The sequence below is a fragment of the Prunus avium genome, chromosome 7 (assembly GCF_965620075.1).
Source record: "Prunus avium chromosome 7, drPruAviu1.hap1.1, whole genome shotgun sequence".
NCBI classification, from domain to species: Eukaryota; Viridiplantae; Streptophyta; class Magnoliopsida; order Rosales; family Rosaceae; genus Prunus; species Prunus avium.
The window spans coordinates 36643180-36667930 of NC_142290.1; the positions used below are offsets into that span (position 1 = coordinate 36643180).

The window sequence follows — 24751 nt, forward strand, 5'->3', positions numbered from 1 at the left end:
TAATTTTGTAATTGACAACAAAAAGCTGTCGGGGTCCAGTGAAATAACAAACAGCTCTAGATCTTGTCCTTATATTGAACCAGCCCTTTGCCCGGTTGCCCAGTATACGTACTGAGAGGATGGCTTTAATCATAATTTGTTGGTGGGTGATTATTTTGTAACTGTATAATTAAGAGTAAGACAGCTAATGCCAATTGGTTAAAGTAGCTTTTGGAACAGCTTCATTCAAAGGACGAACGTTTGACCAAAAGGTCAACAATTACACGAGTTTTTTTGCTCTTCACTTTCTGTTTTTGTTTTCTTTTGTTATTGACAAAACTCTGGGAGAGATTCTGCTCAATGACTTTTTAGAAGCTATTAGCTATTTATAGTAATATTTCAGTACATTCTTAATTAATTAAGAAGCTTCTTGAACCAATTAATTGACAAAACATATGCATATATATATACAGTTTCTTTCTATCGAGGGCTATCTAGGCATATCGAGGCATTGTAATTCTTAATGAATTTGTATATGTGTGTGAATCTCTTTTGTGGGTGATGAATTAATGAATTTGTATATGTGTAAAACAATATCCACCTTCATAGCTATAAAATATTGTTTATTCAAAAGCAAGAAATAATTGAAATCAGTCAAATGGCTGTTACAGAGTTGAAATTACTTAGCCCTTTTTCGATTAGGTCCATACTACTGTTCGCCAAGATAAAGAAGGATTCCAGAGTACTCGATTTTGTGTCAACTAATCAGATCTTTTCATTGATTGACATTAAAACAGTTGCTTCTTCCAGTGTTTTTCACATTACGTACTAGTGGAATCATTGACAGCTAATTTAAACCTGTAAAAGTGATCGATGGATCTTTAGTATAGTGGTAACTGTCTATACTTGGTTGGAATGCAAGAACGATATATTTATAAAAAGTTTGATTCCTAGTTGTGGTTAGCCCATTGTATTAGCATAACTTTGTTGTGGGGGTGTCAACCTATTATTGTTTTTACCTACAAATTAAACCTTGGGATATTATCCATTAATTAACATTGGGATATTTTCCAGTTTTCTTGGGAACCCTAGCTAATATAAATGCATGACTAAAGGTCTTGAGGTTGTTCATGAGAAAAAACAATATGATTTCTCGCCATCATCATTGACACTGATACTATTAACTAGTCTGCTTGATTTGTTAATTATACCATATATCACCAATAAACCTAGAAAGAATCTCGGGAACCTAATTAAGATCATGGAAGATCTGAAGCATTTAGTAGAGCTAGATCTTAATTACATAGCCCAATATATATATGCGTGAATTTGAAACCAAATTAAGATTACACTGTAATCAATTTATTTGCTAGGATTAGAAGAAATAAAGAATGCTGCTTCTATAAATATAGTTGTTCTTCTTGGATAAGCACAAATTTCTTGATGTCAATTGATAATACATACCAAAATGAAGGATTTCAAATTAACCACAAAAGCATCTGGTTAAAAGAAAAACCACAAGAAATATAACAATATAATCTTCTAACTAAAATGTACATGCAATTTAGGTCGAGTATAAAACACAAGATTCTCCACTTATATTTTCTGTACTGATATTGTGCTCATAACCGAAAAAGAGTATTACTGTATATGAAAATATATTATTCGATCCGAGAAGATGTCTAAGCTGTCGTTCTTACTTTTACCTAACATCACTTTAATATCCACTTAGTAGCAGTTAATCAGTTTCCTTAGCACATTTTCTTTCTTAATTAGATTCCGTCCTGTCTTTTTTATCTTCTTTGCGAAAGTGTACTATTTGAACAGTAGGACTTAGAGAATAGAATAAGACATGAAAGTTCTGCTATATATCTGTATGAATGGAAGAAATTGTATAAGATCTACCTGGTATTTGATGGCAATTAACGATTTGAGAAGAAAATTTCATCATTGTATTATGCAGAAAAAGTCAATAAACTTGCATTACATGAGCTCTTTTCCACGTGAAAATGAAAATGAATTTGTTGCAATTGCCTGCAATTGCCTTGCCCAACTTGAAGCGCCTTTTTGATCAGCTCGAAATTGCCAAGTAAAAGCATATTGTTCTAGTTGCGAACTCATATGCATGCACTCTACTTGTGTTGCAAGAAATCAAGAACACTTAAAGTGAGAGTCTGAGCTCCAAATCTAGCTCTTGAGTGTCACTTGATTCAGAGTTCTGACTGCTTGAACCCATCGAGCTACTTCTATGTTTTTTGCTCTTGTTGTGCTGAGAGTCCTATACATAATAATAATAAGATCAAATCCAAAAATGGGATCAACATTATATATATAACAATGTAGAATTGATAGACTAAGAGATTTGTTTTATTAATCAGAATGTCAAATTATTACTATAGCGTTTTTAATAAATAAATAAAAAGACACGAGTACAGCAAAAAGACTACAGGATGCAAGCCTCATTAAAACCTTGCTTTGGATGATGTGCTACTTTTTTTCCTTGACTAAATTATACATATTTGATAATATAACGAGTGCTTACCTCTACTGGAGGCGGATTGAGAAGGTGTCTCGTCATGCTTGGTTGCACAAAATGTTGGGTGTCCAAGATGGCATTACTGTGGACGTCCCATCTGGTTTTTGAGAAATTTCACGAACGAAATTATTATTAGAAACAAATTATTGATTCAGGAAAAGAATTCCAGCAAGTATAAGTATATACGCACCTTGCTGTTGAACTGTGTGGGGAATTATCTCCACCATATATGATATTTGCTCTTTCATATTCACCAAGCCCCATCTGAAATAACAAGAGATTTTGAGGGGTTCTTACTTAGAAACTCTACAAGATTCATTAAAACCCAGATCACAAAATTCCATTTCTTTTTGCTTAAGCATAATTTTTCAGAAAGAAGAGAAAAAGTGAGAGTCTCTCTTGTTAGCCAGGGATGACGATGAGGATTTGGATATCATCTAGCTAGGGTTGGAGCCAATTAACGAATAAAATTAAGAAATTAAATTCCAACATAAGAGAAGTCGATAACGATTAATTTGTCGATAGATTTCCATATGCAAATTAAGAAGTCTCCATTTCCAACTACACGGGAAAAGAAAAAAGAAGAGAAATATTGCTCCAATTGGGAACAAATTATGTCAAATTGGAATCATTTGATGTTGTTGGTGATGATGATGGATGAAGTTGGATATGACTTCATGAACATTTATATATATCCACTTATATATATATATGTGCATGGTGACTCATCAAGAAATTAGAGACCAAATTGAAAATCATGAAAACATGTGTAAAACCACAAACGTACCATGATGTTGGGGTGGAAACCATAAGAGAGTGAAGAAGATGTAGAGGATGAAGAAGAAGAGAAAGAGGATGAGGGTATTGATGAATAAGCTGTTTGCACTCTTGTCTCATCCTGCATGTATATATATATATATATATATATATATATATCATAAGTAATCAAATCAAAACCCCATTAGATTTATAATTCTCTACAAATGAATTAACCCAATTATAAACTCAGAGAGAGAGAGAGAGAGAGAGTAGATACTTACGTTGGTGAAATTAGTGGAGTAGGGAGAGTGGAGGGAGGGGTGATAAGTGCAACCCAATTGGCCATGTAATCTGATCTTCTCCAATTGAGCCACTCCAAGCCCTCTCTGAGGTTGCTTTGGCTTGTCTGAATTACTCTTCTTTCCTTTTCTTGAAGATGAAGAAGAAGAAGACCCTCCTCCTCTTTGATCATTTCCCATGTTTGGCTCCCCAAAGTAACTGCTCCCCATCTGATCAAATCTTCTTGATTTGTAATCTCCTTGTCTGATGCTCAAACTACTTCACAGAGAGACACAAAGAAGAAGAAGAAGAAGAAGAAGAGATTTTGAGAGAGAGAGAGAGGGTTTTGCAAATCCCAAACTTTGTGGCAGCAGGCGCTGAGAAATCAGAGATCTCTCCAGTGCCCTTTTTAAGGTGTTTTGCTGAGGCAGTAATTATTGCATCGCTGGATCAGATTGTGTATAGATTCTAATGTTTTATATACTTAGATTTTATGCTCCTTCTCTTTTGCCTTAATTTCAGAACTTCTATAATTTCCTTTTTTTTAATGTTTTTATTTTGATAATTGCCATAATAATTACTTATCAAATATTTCTTTTCCTTTAGATGTGGACTTTATAGACTGCCACTTGAAAGCGATTGTATATATGATTTCAACTCTTAAAATATTCTGTATTAATTATCAAAACAAATTTAAACTACCCCACCACGCTCTGTAGACCAGTTGCATATATCACTAATTCATACTGCCTTCAAACTAATTTATTATTAACATTTTGCTTCCTTATACAGGAGATGGTGCTGGCTCACATCTTTTTTACAGTAGAATCTTTTACGATATATAGAAATAATCTCGGGTATATTTAATTGGTAATATTATATATAGGATTTGAACGCTCGACTACTTAGGAGCACACCAAAGACCTGGAACAATCCAACTATAACACCCCGTTAGTATCAAATGAATAGATATCATTTCTCCTTATTATGCAGGTTTAAGCCTAAGGTGGGTTCCACATTGCATGTGGTTTCCAGTTCCATGATCAAATTGTCTATAAGCTTAGCAGTACCCTAAAAGCCCCAGCTGTAACATTCTTTAAGCAACTTATTAAGAAAGAAAGGAAAACCATTATAAAATATATATTTTATATGACATTATGAAGCTTGGACCAAATCACTTTTAAATTATATAGATTCTATAAATCTTTTTGCAGCTTCATAGGGATTGCCCAAGTACTGATGAGGATTAAATGAAAATAAATCTTAAAGCATCTCAAGCAGCTAGCTAGCTGTGTAGATCCATCTTTATTTAATTAATCAAATTTCACCTTAATCTTTTCCATATATAAAACTGATTACTGTAAAATATATATTGCTCAAACTGTTAAGAAAAAAAATTAAGAATGGTAAATTTAAAATCAAGTTAAATATTAACCAAAATATCGTGAGAAATTCGATTAGATACGTTGTTGTAAATGGCTAAGGACCAAATCTAATTGAGCTGTTCCACGCATGATCTGTGGGTCATATTTTATGAGTTGTTGTGTGGTGGAAAGTGAGAATGCTCCATTTTCTTAAACACACATGTGAACTCGTGTAATTACCAAACAAACCTCGTACATTTCTCAAAGCATGTCATTAATCATCTGTTTAGGGCGAGTTTGACTCGTTTAGGTCATAATACAAGTTTGTAAATTAGCTCCAATCGCCTGGAAATGACATTTATTGATCACATCGTTCACAAAATGGAGATTTACATTGAGCACTAGTAGGTATCACCTTTATCGACAAGCATATCTCGCCCAAATTAAGCTGCCAATGCCAAAGGGTAATTTGCAGTGAACCCTATTTTTACCAAGCAAGTAGTTGCTTGATTTTGTAATCAACTTGATGATTAATTTAGATTAAACTTGGGAAGGAGGCAATGGTGTATCACTTTTATATAATTGGACGTTTAGATTAATTAAATATGCAAACAAAAACAGCATGATGTTTTACTTGTAAAATAATACAAGTTTTTTTAAAAAAAATATTGGCCATCTAAAATAGCAAGTACTCTTTCTGTTGAGTTTAAGTTTGTTCAAGTCCATAAACTCTATGAGTTTTTTGTGTTTATTTTCTTTCATGATTCTAGAAACTGAGTTGAGTCTGCTGGGTGTTCTTAGTCTCTCTAGAAGAGACATGCCGGTTAGCAGCTAGTTTGTCCTTGATGTCATTGAACTAGATTCGGGGAAATTATGGGGGTTGAGATGGGTTATAGAAAAAATATTTTCGAGAGTGATATTCTCTTCATATTGTTTTAGCTTTTCAGTTGACTCAGGTCACTGGGAAAGTTTTGCCTATGTCTATCATATTGTTATTGGGTTTACATCCTTTACAGTCTATGTCCTTTGTACTCTTTATTTCTATTGATCTAATAAAATTCTATCGCCTTTTTATAAAATAGAAGATTACAAGCCAAAGTCATGCTCAATTTCTATGGTCAAATTATGGAACCCGAATTTATATTGTAATGGAAAGTGTCTATATTTGGTTTTGAACAAAGAATCGTATATATAATCAAATAAAACTACAAGATATTGACAAAGAACACGTTGTACCGTTCAAATCCAACAATTCATTGCTCCTTTTCTTATATTCTTTTTTGTGGTGTTCATGCAACGATTTGCAAACCATATCCATTTATAAATATATATTCGATAACCGATGCTTCATTCAAGCTACCTGTGAAAAATTTATTAATTCTTTTTTGGTCTGAAAAAAATGCATTAATTCTTAAAAACGTTAATATAATACACAAAGATATATTTAAATGTAGTAGCATTACTAAGTAGACTACATTTAATCTAGATTAATATTATATGATTCAACTGCGGCTGAGTAAATTATAAAATCCAGGTCGTGAATCATATGATTAAAAACAATTATTTGAACAAACACTATGTAATTAAATTGGTTTTGTATTCCTATATTAATGTGGAGATGGTGTGATTTCTGGGGGTGGCCTCTATTAGTATCATGCCATGTGTATCGTAGTCATGAGGCACTGACGTACGTACCACAATATTTCTTACTTCATGATAATGATAACATAAATTATTTACTACACATATATAGGCCATTGACAACAACATTAAATTATATATATATATAGTTTTAGTCACACACAATAGGAACAAGAAATTATATAGTTTACTAGATCTTAATTAACTTTTGCAAAGTGGTCATGTCATCGCTAACGATACTAGGGTCTGTTTAGAAGTGCTATCAAATGTCTCATTGGAAATTCAAGTGATCTCTTTATATACGCAACAGCGTGTTAATACTTATAAAATGACTAAAAACACTTCAAAATTTGTTTTAAACACTCTCCAAAAGAAAGGAACACATCCCTAAATTGGATCAAATTTTGGTGCTTTAAATCTAATTAGGTGGAAAACGGGGAATATATATATATATATACATATACATAATATCTTATGTTAATTGAGTTTGATTTGATGATAATCGATGGAGTTTAATAGAATAATAATAATGATAATGAGAAAGAAAGACAAATGGAAGTGGAGAGAGATGCAGGGAATATATGATATCTATTGTAGATTTGCAGGCACATGCAAACTTACAGAGTGGATTACTCCACACGATTTGCAATGCAAAGCAAAGCAAAGCAAAAAAAAGAAAAAGAAAAGAGAGACATGAAATGAAAACCAATATCCTTGGAAAACGCTGCGTTTAGGAATTGAAATTTGAAAAGCCAAATCCACCATCCACCACTTCCATATCCCATCCAAATCACCTTCAAATCCCATATATTTTTATAAGATTCCCACATTTTAATTTAAATATTCCTATACAGCACACGGGGACTTGCACCAAACCAAACTTCTTCTTCTTCTTCTTCTTCTTCTCTTCTTCTTGTATATATTTATTTATTTGGTTAATAAGGTTATTGAGAGAGAGAGAGAGAGGAGAGAGAGAGAGTTGGGTTGGTGTGCGTACGTGTGTATGTGTGGGACTGATCTTTTATACAAATTGAAACACTCTCTCTGTCTCTCCAGAAACTTTTGTTGGATCAGTTAAAAATTAAAAAAGAATCCTCTGAGATTTCTTGAAAAAAGTTTCAATAAAGTATCACACTACTAGCTAGCTTTGCCATGCTACTATGTATTCTGATGCCCCATATTAATCTCTATATATTTATCCGTTGACCACATAAAAATGACCTTTAAAGCAACAACTTTAGTATAATTATTGCCATTTAAACATTTATCCATCTCTCTGTGTGCAAACTCATAGAGATTGGTAGGTCCATGGAGGTCCTGAAAAAGGAGATATTTTATTTACTTCTTTGTGTAACGAGTTAATATTACAATATATGTAACCACTTAACATTACAATATATATATGTCGAGCAGGGTTATCACAGTGGTTGTGGTCCTTCCCATTCCCTCCTTTTGACACTCAAGATCAAAACCTCAGAGTTTCTTTCCTCCCGATGTAGCCCAGGAAAAACCTAGTGATATATATATATGGGCCATTGCAACAACTTGTGTGGTTCGGTGGTGAGTTATGCAGGGGTTGTGCTTATAAAATAATAATGCTTTAATTTGCTGGTGATGAGCCTGTTCTTAAATTAAGCTCCATGATTGAATTTGAGAGTAGTTAAAGAAACCGTGTAGATACCTAGATCTCTTATGTATATATATATATATATATATGCTAGCAATGCAGCCAATGCAGAGCTAAATTGAATTATATAATGCCCATGAATCAATGTTAAGCCTGGATGGGAGATTCTCTTATATCTTTTAAGACTTTTGTGCAATGCAGAAGTGCAAGAAGGGTTCTAAAGGGATTTGTATATAAAATGAGAGAGGGTTATATTAAAATGTAGGCACAAGTGGAAATTTGGGGACCTTGGAAACTACAAAGAGAGCTCCTCCTCCTCCTGCTGAGACCCACATGTGGAGATGCTACAGAATTCAACACTTGGCCTCTCTTCTCTTTTTAGACATCCAAGTCTTGTAGGGAAATTTTTTTTTTTTTTCTTAAAAAGGCCCCACTCATGACTTGGAAATGAAGCACAATATTAATGCAATTGTCCTCATTGTCTCCTCATCTCCTCTTTTCAAAACACCCAATCACAAAACCAACATCCCCAGTGCTCTTATGATCTATCTTGGATATCATTTCTGATCTTGTTTCATTTAATAATGCATAATTCTGATTACCCTAATCTTCAATTTTAAAACTCTACAATAATGCAACAAATATGAGCTTAGTTAAGTTGGATAAAGTAGATGTGCTTCCCACCCTGCATCTAAGTTCGAATCCCCCTCCCTGTAATTTAGATTCAAACTATAATAATGCACACTACCTACATCATCATTATATATATTTAGAGGGCCTTAATTTCCCGCCATTAATTCAAAAAAATTCCCTTGCTTTTACATTTAACTAAATGTTCCGTGTAACTTTACATTTCAAGAGGTCAATCGAGAGGCTTATAGACTAGCTCGTTTCGCTTTGTCTCATCTAAATAGTATTCAGATCCTCTTACCATAATTGACAATGTATTAGTTAGTATCTTTTGTAAAAGTTTCTTTGTTTCGAACGAGATTGTCTTTTAACCAAAAAAAAAAAGTTCAAAACATATACTCAAACAAGATCTAATACAAACAATTTATGCTAAAAATTAATGTGCAACAAATCATTCTTTCATACCCTGCAATATTTTTACAGGTTGAGCCTGGCAAGGCAACAAAGCTTCATTCTGAAAACTTGAGTTAAAGAGCTGAACCCGATCCAACCCAATTATAAAACGAAGGATTCATTGGACTGCTCGATAATATTTCTCCATATATATATATATATATATATATATGTTTCCTTTCCACGTGTTGGAAACTTTTACAAATTGGCTTATGACATTGGGAATATCTTGCCTATAAAGTATTTTTGTTTAACAATTTCGGAAACCATACTATTGATGATGTCATCTCCATGCTTAAATTATTTAATTATAGCTCCACTCCATGCTCACATATTTATTTATTTATTTATTACCCTAGTGTTGATGAATCTATGGAATTTGCTTATGCCACCCAACAATGCCTGCTTGTTTTGTAAAGTACACAACTTTATGTTTTGCTTGCATGCATGCATGTGGTCATATTGCAATTTTATATACTCCATTCTTATTTCTAGTACTTCCCCACCATTATAAATATATGTTGCTGGTAGGTCTTGATCTAGTTGTTTATCATAGTGACCTTTTTTATTTTCTTTCTCTCTCTCTCTTTCTTTTGTTGTTGGTTTGTAAAGGTTATCATGGTAAAGTTGAAGAAGTTTAATGGGTATGTATAGTTTCTTTTATTTAATTTAATAACTATCGTACGTGAGATTTGAATCTAAAACATACTCCAATAAGATCGAGATTGAATACCACTAAACTAAATGAAGTTGACGGAACAGCATGTATTGTATTATATGTTAGAATTTAGACTCTCCTGTGTTCAACCCATTAGTGATCTTTGTTGGGCTTTCTGCATACAAATATGTGGGCCTGAGCCTACAAATATCTAAATTGGACAATTGTGGGCCCCAGGAACCAAGGTTAGTAGATTCCGGTTTATGTGGGCCAGCGTATCCGATTCAATCCGGACCGGGCAGAGCCGAAGAAGTTCATAGTAGATTTTGCCTAATCTTCGAGCAAGCGGACACTGCCACAAAGATAAGGATTTAAAGCCCCACCTTTCATTTTCCTCGCCTTACCAGGAAATGACTAATGAGTAGGCTCAATCGCCAGAATAGCATAAGCTTCACACACTCGTAAACTTCTCGGGTTTACTTAAAAACTATACATTTGAAGTTCCAATTGGCTGAATTTTGCTTCAAAGGTACAAATTCAGCTGCATGCACTAAATGGGTCTTTGAATTTATACTCTTCTTGTGTGTTTGGATAAGTTTGCAATAATGGGTTGTTGAATTTATGTTGCTCTTTTTGTGTTCACTGCCAGTTTTCTTGGTTTTGCTTTTAGATATTATAACTGGTTTATCTCTTTCAGTTTCTCTGTTGCTTTTGTTTTGTTTTGTTGGTTCTGTTTGTAAAAATGGATTCTTGTAATGTTCGCTGGAGTTCTTACTTCATTCCACTGTGTCATTGAATTGAAAGAGAAAGCTTGATTATTGTTTTTCAGTGATAGTGTAAAGGTGGAGGTATACCTGAATGGACTCTCTACACAGGATTGGGGATAATTGTTTGTGTTTGTTCAGTGTTTAGTTTGATATGAACATCAAATTTAGTTCGAAATACAAATGCTGATTTTGTTCAATGGAATTTTTGGGATGTGGGTGTCAAGTTCATTTGTTTGTTATAGGAATTTGGATGGTGATATCTATATTTTGTTTTCGTTGGCGATTAAAAATAATTAGCTAATTCAGACTTGATACTTTTGATTGAAAGTATCAAGTAGAACTTGTAACGTACTTTTGATGGAACCATGGGAGGATGTATTCTCATGGCTTGGGCTGTTAGCAATTGTAAATGTACTTTTCGTGGAACCATGGGAGGATATATTCTCATGGTTTTGGCTGTCAGCACCTGAATGTACTTTTTGAACCAACATTTCTCAATACATGAAATTCTATGACTCAGGTGAACCAGGTGCATGTATTTGAATTGAGACGTTATCTATACCTTCATGTTCATAATTACACCCTTTTTATTTTGCTCCATATCAATATCATTTCCATTATGCCTCACAGTTTATTGTCATCCCACTCCAAGATGAAACTTTTCTTACTTGTTCATCATTTTGATACGCTGTGCAGGTGAACAAGGAATGAAGGACTTATGTTAGCAGCAGACTTAACCTCTAGTTTTCAAGTCAATATGACGCCTGTGATTCCGTATTCTATAAGCAATGTCTCACATATTCCTGGAACTGCCTTTACTGCAAGAAAGAACGACTGTTTAACAAAATTCAGTTTTTCAAGGAAATCCAAAAGACATACTCTATCCCCAAAGAGTTTTCTTTTACCTTTTTCAACCTCTATCAAATTGTATCCATTGTACAACAGCAGATGCCCTGTACATCATAGATCTAGAATCCCTGTATCTGCCACAGGAACCGATGTAGCAGTTGAGGAAGCAGATTCACCAGTTGCAGATGCAGCTTCTATTGAAGCCTTGGGTAATTCCTCCGATGGCAGCCCCAGCCCATCTCAATCTAGGCGTACAAAACCTGTTAGGAAAAGTGAGATGCCGCCTGTGAAGAATGAGGAGCTGGTTCCGGGTGCTAGTTTTACTGGGAAAGTAAGATCAATCCAACCATTTGGTGCTTTTATTGATATTGGAGCTTTCACTGATGGCCTTGTACATGTTTCACAATTGAGTGATAGTTATGTTAAGGATGTTGGAAGCGTTGTTTCTGTTGGGCAAGAGGTGAAGGTGACATTAGTTGAAGCCAACACAGAGACTGGGCGGATCTCTCTCACTATGCGTGAAGGTGACGATGGCAGTAAGCCGCAGCAAAGGAAAGATGCTTCTGCTAGTAGTGATAGGGCTGGACCTGGTAGAAGGAGTAGCCCAAAGAAAGGCGATAGGAAAAATGAGGTGAGGAAAACCACAAAGTTTGTTAAGGGACAGGACCTAGTGGGCATGGTAAAGAATTTGGTCAGGGCTGGTGCTTTTATATCTCTTCCTGAGGGAGAGGAAGGGTTCCTGCCTACGTCGGAGGAAGCTGATGATGGATTTGCAAACGCTTTGGGGGAGACCTCCCTGGAGGTTGGCCAGGAAGTAAATGTCCGCGTCCTGCGTACTACAAGAGGACAAGTAACCTTGACAATGAAGAAAGAAGAAGATGCTCTAAAGTCGGACTCCCAGATCAGTCAAGGAGTAATCCACACTGCAACAAACCCATTTGTTCTGGCTTTTCGCAAAAACAAGGATATTGCTTCATTTTTGGATGAGAGAGAGAAAATAGAGAAAGCAGCTAAAACAATTGCAACACAAAAGAGTTCAGAAGAATTAGAAGGGAAGGTTAATGAAAGTGAGTCCAACATTAGTGAAGTGCTGGACGAACAAGCAAGCAGTGATGAGGGAACTCTTGGAATCCCTTCTGCAGTGAATGAAACAGTTGAAAATGATGGTGCTCTTTTAGAGGAAGTTGATGTTGGAACCAGTGATAATGCCTCAAGCATTTCTGTGAACAACAAAGAGGACCAGGAAAGCCCAGTTTCTGGTTCAATTGAAACGCTAGAAACTACAGTCCAAACCATAGAAAAAGAAGAGGTGAATTCTGATTTATTGGCTCCTGAAGGAAGTATATCTACCACTGGTTCTGTAATAAAGGAGCCTCCTTCAACAGATGGAGTGGAAAATGATGCAAATGCGGATCCGTCTAGTGAAATAGCTAATCACACATCGCCTTCAGAAAGTCCAACAGTCGAAGAGGTCGTAGAGGGTCAAGTTGATGATACCATAGTAAAAGATGAACTGCAAATACAACCACCTGCTTCAGAAAGCGAAATTCCTTCTACTTCAATAACTGAAGAAACAAAAGGTTCATAACTAGGTTTTTTTATTTAAGTGTTGTCTCTATATTTCATTCGAGGAAATTCCAAAAGCTGCTTTCTATTTAAGTGTTTTCTTTATATTGCATTTGAGGAAATTCCAAAAGCTGCTCCAAGTCCAAGATGGTTACAACAAACATAAGATGTCTAATTTCTGCAGAATAATATGCAATTTTGTGACCAAAGACAAAATCCCCAATTATTATCTGCTGAAATTTTGCCTCATTTCTATCTATATGATGAAACACTGATGCTATTTCTTTCAAGTGATAGAAGTTCTGATCCATCTGAAGATTTAGCTAATGATCATGTCCTTTTGTCAGAAAGTCAGGCCACCAAAGCTGTAGACGACGTACCTGAAAACATTAGGGAGGAAGTGCAGATACAAACACCCGCTGCTGAGAGTGAATTGCCTTCTATCTCACAAGTGGAAGATGACAAAGTGGGAAGTACCCCCGAGAGGAATGCTGGTGTTTCTAATTCAAATGGAGAAACTGACAATCCTTCCCCGAAGGAAAGTGTGACTAAAGGTTGTTTTGCCTGCACATCTTTCTCTTTTTAATGCATTTCAATTTATTTTTTGCATTAAACCAGGTAAACAAATGAATAGTGATGACTTGAAAACTGATGGGCATGTTGTTCATGGATTTCATATAAAAAAGTGACCCAAGAATTTTTAATTCTTTCAAGATGAAATTTAAACCATTAAACACTATGAGGATCTAGATTCAATACTAAGAAGAATAGAATTGATGTGTTGCGTTGAATGTTATGAATATTTATCTATTCATCTACCAAGCAACACACACACACACCACATGTGGTATGGAGTTTCATGCTACAAAGAATTGCTGTATTGTGCTACTGCTGCTTCCTAAAAATTTATTGGTTTTTAAAAGGATTGCACATATTTCACTGTTCACCACAATGCTTTATCTGATGCTGAATCATGTTTCTGCTGGGCTAGTGAGGATGGAAAAAATCCTCATAGGATCCTATGTTAATTTTTTTTTAACATTTTCTGTTAATTGATTGATTGGTCAATTCACATTGGAATAGTGATCTTATCGTATTAAGTTGTATCTGCCTCTAATTGTATGTTTGTATAAATGGATTACAGAAACTATATCACCAGCTCTTGTAAAGCAGCTGCGTGAAGAAACAGGAGCCGGAATGATGGATTGCAAAAACGCTTTGTCTGAGACTGGAGGGGATATTGTTAAAGCTCAGGAGTTCCTTAGAAAGAAAGGCTTAGCAAGTGCAGACAAGAAAGCCAGCAGAGCAACTGCTGAAGGAAGAATAGGTTCATACATTCATGATAGCAGGATTGGTATCTTGCTAGAGGTAAACTGTGAGACAGATTTTGTTTCCCGGGGTGACATTTTCAAGGAGCTGGTTGATGATCTAGCCATGCAAGTGGCTGCATGCCCGCAAGTACACTACCTTGCTACAGAAGATGTTCCTGAAGAGTTTGTCAACAAGGAAAGAGAAATTGAGATGCAGAAAGAAGATCTTTTGTCAAAGCCCGAGCAGATTAGATCAAAGATTGTTGATGGGAGGATCAGGAAGAGGCTTGAGGATCTGGCATTGCTTGAGCAGCCCTACATTAAGAATGATAAGGTGGTGGTGAAAGACTTGGTGAAGCAAACCATTGCGACTATTGGAGAAAACATAAAAGTGAAAAGGTTTGTGCGCTACAATCTTGGAGAAGGCTTGGAGAAGAAGAGTCAGGATTTTGCTGCCGAGGTGGCTGCCCAAACTGCGGCAAAACCGGCGCCCACAGGAGGAAAAGAGCAGCCTGCTGCAGTGGAAGCCAAGGAAACTGTTGAGAAGTAAGTAACTGCTTGTCACAAATCCTGTCTTGCTTTTATATCAGAGCTCTGTAATACTGGGTCATCAATATATTGTTTTGGATTATTTTTTTGGACTGAGTTTCTGTGATGAAAAACAGGAGTTCAACACTCAGTAGTGCCTTATATAAACTTTTTTGTCTACTTGAGTTGCTCGGCCTTGGTTTTGACATGTGTGCTTCTTGCTGCCAATCTTTATCTTGTGAATGTCGTTGACCTACATTCAGCACCATATTGCAGGGCACCTATTGTAGCTGTCTCTGCTGCTTTGGTTAAACAACTACGTGAAGAAACTGGAGCGGGGATGATGGACTGCAAGAAAGCTCTCTCTGAAACTGGAGGCGACCTTGAGAAGGCACAAGAGTACCTGAGGAAGAAGGGTCTCTCTTCTGCTGAAAAGAAATCCAGCAGGCTTGCTGCTGAAGGCAGGATCGGGTCCTACATTCATGACTCCCGCATTGGAGTTCTAATTGAAGTGAACTGCGAGACTGACTTTGTTGGTAGAAGTGAAAAATTCAAGGAGTTGGTTGATGATCTGGCAATGCAAGTTGTGGCCTGCCCGCAGGTGCAATTTGTGTCCATTGAAGATATTCCAGAGAGCATTGTAACCAAGGAAAAAGAGCTTGAGAGGCAGAGGGAGGACCTTCTGTCAAAGCCTGAGAACATTAGAGAGAGAATTGTGGAGGGGAGGATCTCAAAGAGGCTTGGGGAGCTTGCTCTTTTAGAGCAACCTTTCATCAAAGACGATAGTCTTCTGGTGAAGGACCTAGTGAAGCAGACTGTTGCTGCTCTTGGGGAGAATATTAAAGTTCGCAGGTTTGTTCGGTTCACTCTTGGGGAGACAGTTGAGGACGCAAAAGCAGAAGCAGCAGCCGAAGCTTGAGACAAAGAAGAAACTTCAAGTTAGCATGGAAGCATCGATCGGTGACGATGGGGTCTGTCTATTCATGGTGAGGCAAGAGCTAAAGGATAGTAAGAATGGGTAAAACAACTTTTAGAAGGAAGTAATATGATTCTTTTTTGTTTTGGTTTTAGTATGTATCTGAAGCTAGGGCTGATCATGCTTTGCTTTATATGGCCGTCAAAGGTACTGTTTTTGTCATCTATATTGCGAGAGAGAAGAGAGCATCAACCATCTCTGATATATTTTTTGTTCTTCGTTGCACCATTGATGGAAATACAATTCTGTTGAGGCATTTTTGGAAATAGTGAATAATAATATTTATATAAAAACATGGTTCAACACTGTCAGAGTGCTTCTTCAATTAATTCAGAACAAAAATTTGAAAATTTTGACACTCGCAGAATATTTTTGTTTTCTTATCTGATTTTATAAAGAATTTAAGATTTTGGATATAATTATATCATGAAAAAAGAAAAGGAAAAAAAAATTTGTTTTCAGACCAATTATCAGTCATAAACTGCAAAAGGACCAATTGGCAATTTGCCAATAGTAAATAAGGCAAACGACCTTGGGGCCAATTGGCTATACTCTTAAAATATTATATTTAAATAGTAAAGCCGTGCGGCTATAATGTTACTATTCTATTTAAAGTGTATAGCCGAACGGCTATACTTTTAAAATTTATATTTATAGCGTATGGCCGCTCGGCTGTACTGTTAGATTATTCTATTTAAAACGTATAGCCGCGCGGCTATACTGTTAAGCTATTCTATTTAAAGAGTGCGGCCGCGCGGCTGTACGGTTATAATTTCTATTAACAGAGTATAGCCGCGCGGCTATACGTTTAAAATTTCTATTTATAGAGTATGGCAAAGAAACTAATTTATATATTTAAAATATATTTTTTTAAAAAAAGCAAGGAAACCTGTCTCGACAAAATTTCGTTGGCAGAGGTCTAATCCGGCATATCCGGCATTGCCGGATTAGACCTCTCCCGACAGTGGCGGATCCAGACTTTCGTTCATCTGGGGGCTTAAAAAAATTCAACCAAAATATAATCAAACAAAAAATATTTCAAACTTTGAATATTAATAGCATTGTCTAATACGTAAATATACAATTTTCCTCGACAACTTTTCATATTCTGAAAACATTGCATATAAATAAGAATATAATGAAATTAGTTTATAAAAAAACAACTTAGTACTAACCTGTAAAATCAATTGAAATAGTAAGTTTGATTTGTTGGGCTGCAGACTTTTGTCAAATAACGAGTTTGGCGGCCGAGTTCTCCACAAAATTACAAAATGAGTGAACTTGGTAGGATATCTATTCTTATTTTTTAACAAAGGGTGTAGGGTTTTTCATTTTTAATATAAGGGGTTTACTCGCGAAATACCCCCTGAACTTGTACCTCGCTTTCAATTAACCCCGTATCCTTTTTTTTTTAGAAAATTAAGGATATGAAATTATTTTTTTCGCCAATTTGCCCCCTCCGTCTAAATCTACAACATTTCATCCAATTTGCCGTTAAATGTAAGGGTAAAATAGTCATTTTGTACGTGAAAAATAAATAAAGATTGAAAAATAAAATAGAAAATAGAAAATAGAAATAAAAACTGAAAACTCTCTCTCTCTCTCTCGATTCCTTCTTCTTCTTCTTCTTCTTTTTCTTCTTCTCTCTTCCCTCTGTCTCTGTCTTCTTCTCTGTGGCTATTTCCATCTATGGCCATTAAGTCATGAAGTTGTGAAGTCGTCGTCGCCATCGTCAAGCCTAGATCTTGCAACCGCCGTCGTCGAGCCAAAACCGTGGGACTTGGGGGCAAGGGTTGCAGATGGGTTTCGGTTGGGGCTTGGAATGGATCTCGTGTGGGGATGGGTTTCGGCTGAGGTTTTAGGGTTTAGGGTTGATGGGGTTGCTGAAGGAGATGTAGATGGGGGAGGGGGGTTGGAGATAGGGTTGTTGGGGGAGGGGAGTGGCGATAGGTTTGGTTCAGTGTCTTCTTTTTTTTCTTTTTGTTGTTGTTGTTGTTAATTTTCCTATTTTTCTATATTTTTTTGTTGTTGTCAATTTTCCTATTTTTCTAGGTTTCTGGGTTTGTAGATGCTGGCTGGAGGAGATAGAACTGGGGAGGGGGGCGATACACCCTATTTCTTGGTGCTTATGGTTGGAAATAACTTGCTTCTGTCAATAGAGATTGAAGATTAGGTAGCAATGAAAGAAAGGGGCAGCGAGGCAGAGCCATTGAACATATAAATGATTGTGAGCTGACAGACCACCACACTTGAGAGGTTAAAGACAACGGCCTGGGTTGCTGCTTCAATGTTTTTTTTTGGGGGGTCAATTTTCTTCTTTTTCTTCAATTTTTTTCTAAAAAATAAATTTTTTAAATGATTTAACTGAAAATTGGATGAAATGTTGGGAATTTAGACGGCAAGGGGGAAATTGGAGAAAAAAAAAAGTTCATATCCTTAATTTTCTATAAAAAAAAGAATAGGGGGCTAATTGAAAATTAGGTACAAATTTAGGGGGCAAATCACTAGTATACCCTTAATATAAGTTTTGGACTTAAAGTTTATGTTTTAAATGGGCCATGTGGGAGCTTCACTAGAGAAGGACCTAAAAATAATTAAAAATTGTGAATTTATGTGGGATTATATGGCTGAAGCTTTTTTTTTGTAAGTGTGGGCAGCTGCCCACAGTTGTCTTTGATTGGGTCCGCCAATGTCTCCCGAAGAAATAACCTGTGTTGACAAAGTTTCGTCAGGTAAGGTCTAATATGGCAAATTTCGCTGGGATAGGTTTGTGCCGATTGAATTTCGTCGGGAGAGGTTTTTTAAAATATATATTTAAACTTAGTATCTTTAAGCCAATAAATTTTTATTTTAAATTTTGTTTTTAGTAATTAAATAATATCTTAACCTTATTTAATTACTTTTAGTAGTAATTATATTTTAATTACTATTTCTTTAGTGAATAAGTAGTATTAAATATTTCAAATGACTCCATAAATTATATTACTTGTTAAATAGTAATTAATTTTTAAAATATTATAGACTATAGCCACGCGGCTATACGACAACTTGTTAAAGTCTACCTCAAGGCACACTCAAGTATATTGTTAGGTCCAGTTACGTTGTACTAACCATATATTGAGATCGAAACTCTAATCGTAAAACCCTAGGTGGAGTTACGTGAGTATCCAAGCTTAATCGAGTCATAAGTGCCCCATAGTAGGCTTATGGTTAGGGTTTGAAGCTTGAGAAATATTTTGGAACAAGTTCGGAAGTTAGAGTTTTTGGTTCGAGACTTGGATTTACCCAAACTAATTTAGTATAAAATAATTAATTACTATTTATTAAGTAATTTATGAAATCAGTAAACTATTTAAATATTCACTAAATAATAATAATTAAAAAATAATTAATAATTAAAGTAATTAAAAAAAACTAAGATATTACTTAATTACATATATTAAATTAAAGAAGTTGGCCAAAAAATAAAAGTAAAGAAACTAATTTTATACTTTTAAAGTCTCTCCACCAACAGAGATCTAGAGCATCCACACCCAACCCGGAATCATCGCAAACTCTCTCAACTCGAGACACTCCCACCCTTCAGACACCCTCCAAAAGCTGCCCCAACGTCGTCGTTTTATACAAGTAGTTTTGGTGTGAGCTATCTTGGCAAATTAATAGAACACAAATTAGAGATAGAAACAAAAATAAAAGAACTTTCACATTCGCATAATAAATTTGTATTTTGATCCCATTTTATGAAGAATGAGATTTTGGATATAATTATATGATGAAAAGAAATTAATAAAATTTCAGATCGATTTTCAATCCAACTCATATGAAAAGCAGAACAAATTCCTACATCGACTTTTACATGTATATTTGTTCACCTATACTACACAAATACATGATCTTACCTGTACATATATATAAAGAGGATAAGATATTAATTAAATTAAAGAAGTGGGCCAAAAAACAAAAGTAAAGAAACTAATTATATATTTTTTTTATAAAAAAAAATAAAAAAATAACATAAACACTTCTCCCGACGAAATTTCGTCGGGATATGTCTATGCCGACAAATATTTGTCGGATTAGGTTTCTCCTGACGAAATAACCTCTGCCGACGAAATTTCGTCAGGAGAGTTCTTTTAAAAAATATATATATATATATAAACTTAGGATGTTTAGGTTAATTAATTTTTAAAATTTTTATTTTTAGTAATTAAATAATATATTTGACTGATTTAATTTGTTAAATTAGAAATTATATTTTAATTATTATTTATTTAGTGAATAATTAGTATTAAATATTTTAATTAACTTCATGAATTATATTACTCAATAAATAGTAATTCAATTTTTCTTTTTCTTTTTTTCCTTTAATATTCACTAAGTAAATAATAACTCAAACATAATTACTAATCAAAGTAATTAAAAAAGAGAAATACATATTATGCTACTTAAAGGGTTTGTAAAATCGTATAGCCGGGCGGCTATACTTTTTAAAAAAAAATAAAAAACTGAGTATAGCCGTGCGGCTGTACGATTGTTATATACAAAGAAAGAGGACCCGTCATTGGGCGCCACGTGTCAAGACAATTCTATTTTTTTTAAAAAAACACAGAGTATAGCCGGGCGGCTGTACTATTTTTTAATAAAAAAAAGGACCCTCCAGAGATTAGACGCCACGTGTCGATATACTAATTTTGAAAAAATAATCATAGTACAGCCGTACGGCTATACTAATTTTTATAACATATATTATTCTTATACAATAATATGTGAGAATTATTTGTATAATACGTGAACTTGGTGTGTCTTACTGAAAATTTTGTAAAAAATATGTGTATTAAGCATTAGAAAAACGTAGCCACATGTACAATACGACTATTGTACCTTTGCTTTTAAAAAAACAGTAGATGTATATAGAATACGAATATATTATTAAAATATATTTATATATAAAAGACTAAGAAACTAAAGAGGATAAGATATTAATTAAATTTAAAAAGTGGGCGAAAAAACAAAAGTAAAGAAACTAATTTTGTATATTTTTTAAAAAAAATTAAAGAAATAACATAAACACTTTTCCCGACGAAATTTCATCGGGATAGGTCTATGCCGACAAATATTTGTCGGATTAGGTTTTTCCTGACGAAATAACCTCTGCCGACGAAATTTCGTCGGGAGAGATCTTTAAAAAAAATATATATATAAACTTAGGATGTTGAGGTTAATTAATTTTTTAAAATTTTATTTTTAGTAATTAAATAATATATTCGACTGATTTAATTTGTTAAATTAGAAATTATATTTTAATAATTATTTATTTAGTGAATAATTAGTATTAAATATTTTAATTAACTTCATGAATTATATTACTTAATAAATAGTAATTCAAATTTTCTTTTTCTTTTTTTCCTTTAATATTCACTAAGTAAATAATAACTCAAACATAATTACTAATCAAAGTAATTAAAAAGGAGAAATACATATTATACTACTTAAAGGGTTTGTAAAATAGTATAGCCGGCGGCTATACTTGTTTTAAAAAAATAAAAAACTGAGTATAGCCGATCGGCTGTACTATTTTGATATACAAAGAAAGAGGACCCCAATCATTTGTCGCCACGTGTCAAGACAATTCTATTTTTTTGAAAATAAAAAACACAGAGTATAGCCGGTCGGCTGTACTATTTTGTTTTAAAAAAAAGGACCCTCCAGAGATTAGACGCCACGTGTCGATATACTAATTTTGAAAAAATAATCGTAGTACAGCCGTACGGCTATACTAACTTTTATAACATATATTATTCTTATTTGTATAATTATTTGTATATACGAATTATTTGTATAATTTGTGAACTTGGTGTGTCTTACTGAAAATTTTGTAAAAAATATGTGTATTAAGCATTAGAAAAACGTAGGCACATGTACGTTTGCTTTTAAAAGAAAAAAAAATTACACCAAACATGAGCTTAATGTGGAGCTAGATACTCTTGGGAACAAATCGCCACAAGTCTACAGCAATATCCACCTCCCTTTTCTTGTGAAATTTGTACAGTTGTGGTACATCATATCGAAGCTGACGGAAAAAGGAGACAACAAAATTAACTTTAATATCAAGTCAACAGCTAAAGCTAAAGCATGCTCACACTCATCACATCAAACATATATAATAGCGCTGATGTTATAGGAATCACAACGACGATTTGAAGAAAGCTATCTTTACTCACCTCACATATAACTTCAGCACTGCTGGCATTGAAGTGCTGCAAGGCTGCCCTTTTCACATGCTGTGATGACCAAAAGGGAAGTGATCACATTATGCAGTCAGTTTTATAATAAATAAATAAATAAACCCTCTAAACGAATGGTGAGGACTGGTATAATAACCAGAAAGTAAATTATAATTGCATGTCAAAGCAAGAAGTGTGGAGGTGCCTTGACCAGTTTCCTTCTAAATAACAAGAAATTTTGTAGCAAATGACTTACATCTCTCGTGGAAGTCTTGTGCAAGGAATAAACTGCTTGAGAAGCAATCTGAAAAAATAATAATAATAATATGAGGAAATCCATGTACTTACCTTCAAAGAATAATAATAATAATAATAATCTGAAAAATACTAATAATAATAATAACAATTATATTCGAAGAAACGAGATAGAAGAGATAAGTCCCTGCACTTACCTTCAAAGCCACAGAGAGAAAATCCATGTCAGCACCTTTTTTCCGAGTTCCAAATGGAGGATTCATTACAACAGTATCAACAACTTCAGCTGAATTTAGGATCAAGACCATTAGGTGAAGATAGAATTTGAAAGCATATGCCTGCTGAAATTATGTACTTTTAGGAATCATATTTGTTTCTTAAATCATCATTGCAGCATCAAATTACATATAAACAGTATACTATTATTCACAGCCTCAGATGACAACAGAAACTATAAGGAGAAATGCAGGGACTCTCCAACAAATAAAATAGCTGTCCAGCACATCAGATAATAAATAAACATCTAAAATCAATTAACCTAAATTACAAGAAATTGTAAGAGAAGCAACAAATTTTAATTATTGAAGCCCACGGAATACATGATTCCAGCAACACAAAGTCGACCTATGCACACAGAAACCACAAAGTTCCCCAATTTCTATAACTAAATGATATCTCTAGCCAACACACAAGGTTTCCAACGGACAATAAGTTCAACAAAACATAGTCAGGATACAATCTGCCGTCAAGCTGAAACATGAAACTCCAAATGAAGGATAACAAATGGCCACATAGAGATATATATCAATCATAAATATACAAACATTTGAAGGAGAAAAGGACAGAAACAGAACATGAAGACACTCTGGAGGATGAAAAACCATTTCTGTAGAGCTTGCTAAAAGAATTAAACCAAATTTATCAACTATTAATACACACATAAACAAGACCTCTGAAGAGAGGGGTTCTCATACCTCTCAATCCTAAGTCCTTAATGTCACACTGAATATAATCCATGTCCAACTGCAGGTTTATTACCAACAGAACAATGCATTAGTTGACCAGCACCCATAATGATTCAAAAGTGAAGGTAACAGGAAAGGAGGGGGTGTATAGTGAGCAAATGGCTGGAGTGTTTTTCAACCTTGACATGCCTACTTCTATGGAAGACAAATACATAACTACTGGCCCGAACCATAGTCCTAAACAAAAAGTATAAGCATAGCAAGCCATAGAGAATTATAAACATTGCTATCGTCAAAATCAAAGAAGTGCTGTACCTCAAGCTCCTCTGCATTTAGTGATGCTATTTCAAGAGATTGAGAATCAATGTCAATGCCAATCACACGTCTGACCAAAGCAAGAAAATGTTTAACCAACTACTAAAATGAAGAAGTATTCATACAAAACTCATAAACTTTAGATATAATAAATGCCCTTCAATATTTTATTAAGTTGAATTATGAGAAATAGTTCTAATTTCAACTGAAAACTTAAGTAACAATTAAATTTGCTCGGGGCAGAAACAAAAGCAAGGGGAAGATGTAACTCACTCTGCATCCAAGAGTGCAGCTGCAACACCCAATGTACCACAACCACACCCAAAATCAGCCACTACCTTGTCAGTCACATCCCCGAATGAGTTCTCCGCCTAATCAATCAAAACCCGTGTTAGAAATAAAGCTCAAAGTCAAGTATTTTGCAGAAGACCAAGTAGATTTAAGCAAAAGGCAAAGACTTCGAGAAGAAAGAACGAGCTAGTTAATTTACACTACGAACTTTTAGAAGAAAAAAAATGAGAGAGCAATACAGTGTAGAGCATGCGAGAAGCAATGTGGGGTCCAGTTGGGTATTGTTCCAGCTCCGCCTGCATCAATGAATATCCATTCATCCATCAGTCTCTCTGTGTGTGTACGCGTTTGAGAGAGAGAGAGAGAGAGAGAGAGAGAGAGAGAGAGAGGGAGAGAGAGACCTTTGGGTTGGAGAACTGTTGGAGGCCACCAAGGAGGCCTTCCAACTGCTTCAGCTTCATCTTTCGCTTTGTGGAATCCTTCGACGAAACACAGAGGATAACCAAAGATTCACCTTCCAAAAGTTCGTTCCCCTACTCTTTTCTTTCTGTCTTCCTATAAATAAACCCTAATTTCTAAGATTTTCCAAGAAAATTATTAAGTTTTTTTCCTTCTTTTTTTTCTGCTTAAGTTTTTCTAATCAAGTTTTACACTCCATTCTTTTCTTTAATTTTCGTAATTATTTAGCTCAATAAATAATTTTTATTAATTGCTAAAAAAGATTGAAAAAATATTGTTGTGAAAAAACGTGAATGAATACTTTTAATATAATTGTAAAA

At 34.6% G+C, this 24751-nt stretch overlaps 3 protein-coding genes across 3 annotated transcripts; 1 reads left to right on the forward strand and 2 right to left on the reverse strand.

Moving 5' to 3' along the window:
• Positions 1 to 1943: 1943 nt before the first annotated feature.
• LOC110751142 (protein SPEAR1-like) lies at positions 1944 to 4002 on the reverse strand. The gene is made up of 5 exons (XM_021951575.2): positions 3556 to 4002; positions 3303 to 3413; positions 2706 to 2779; positions 2522 to 2612; positions 1944 to 2257 (listed from the first exon to the last, which is right to left on the reverse strand). Exons 1-5 carry the CDS (start codon positions 3781 to 3783, stop codon positions 2141 to 2143), a joined length of 621 nt encoding a protein of 206 aa, XP_021807267.1. The 5' UTR covers positions 3784 to 4002; the 3' UTR covers positions 1944 to 2140.
• A 6260-nt stretch (positions 4003 to 10262) lies between these two features.
• On the forward strand, positions 10263 to 16188 carry EMB2726 (elongation factor Ts family protein). The gene is made up of 5 exons (XM_021951421.2): positions 10263 to 10455; positions 11390 to 13122; positions 13456 to 13662; positions 14253 to 14964; positions 15223 to 16188. Exons 2-5 carry the CDS (start codon positions 11412 to 11414, stop codon positions 15863 to 15865), a joined length of 3273 nt encoding a protein of 1090 aa, XP_021807113.1. The 5' UTR covers positions 10263 to 10455; positions 11390 to 11411; the 3' UTR covers positions 15866 to 16188.
• A 5605-nt stretch (positions 16189 to 21793) lies between these two features.
• On the reverse strand, positions 21794 to 24587 carry LOC110750998 (S-adenosyl-L-methionine-dependent methyltransferases superfamily protein). The gene is made up of 9 exons (XM_021951413.2): positions 24374 to 24587; positions 24212 to 24268; positions 23955 to 24052; positions 23682 to 23751; positions 23376 to 23424; positions 22599 to 22687; positions 22403 to 22450; positions 22144 to 22203; positions 21794 to 21992 (listed from the first exon to the last, which is right to left on the reverse strand). Exons 1-9 carry the CDS (start codon positions 24431 to 24433, stop codon positions 21897 to 21899), a joined length of 627 nt encoding a protein of 208 aa, XP_021807105.1. The 5' UTR covers positions 24434 to 24587; the 3' UTR covers positions 21794 to 21896.
• Between the last annotated feature and the right edge of the window lie 164 nt (positions 24588 to 24751).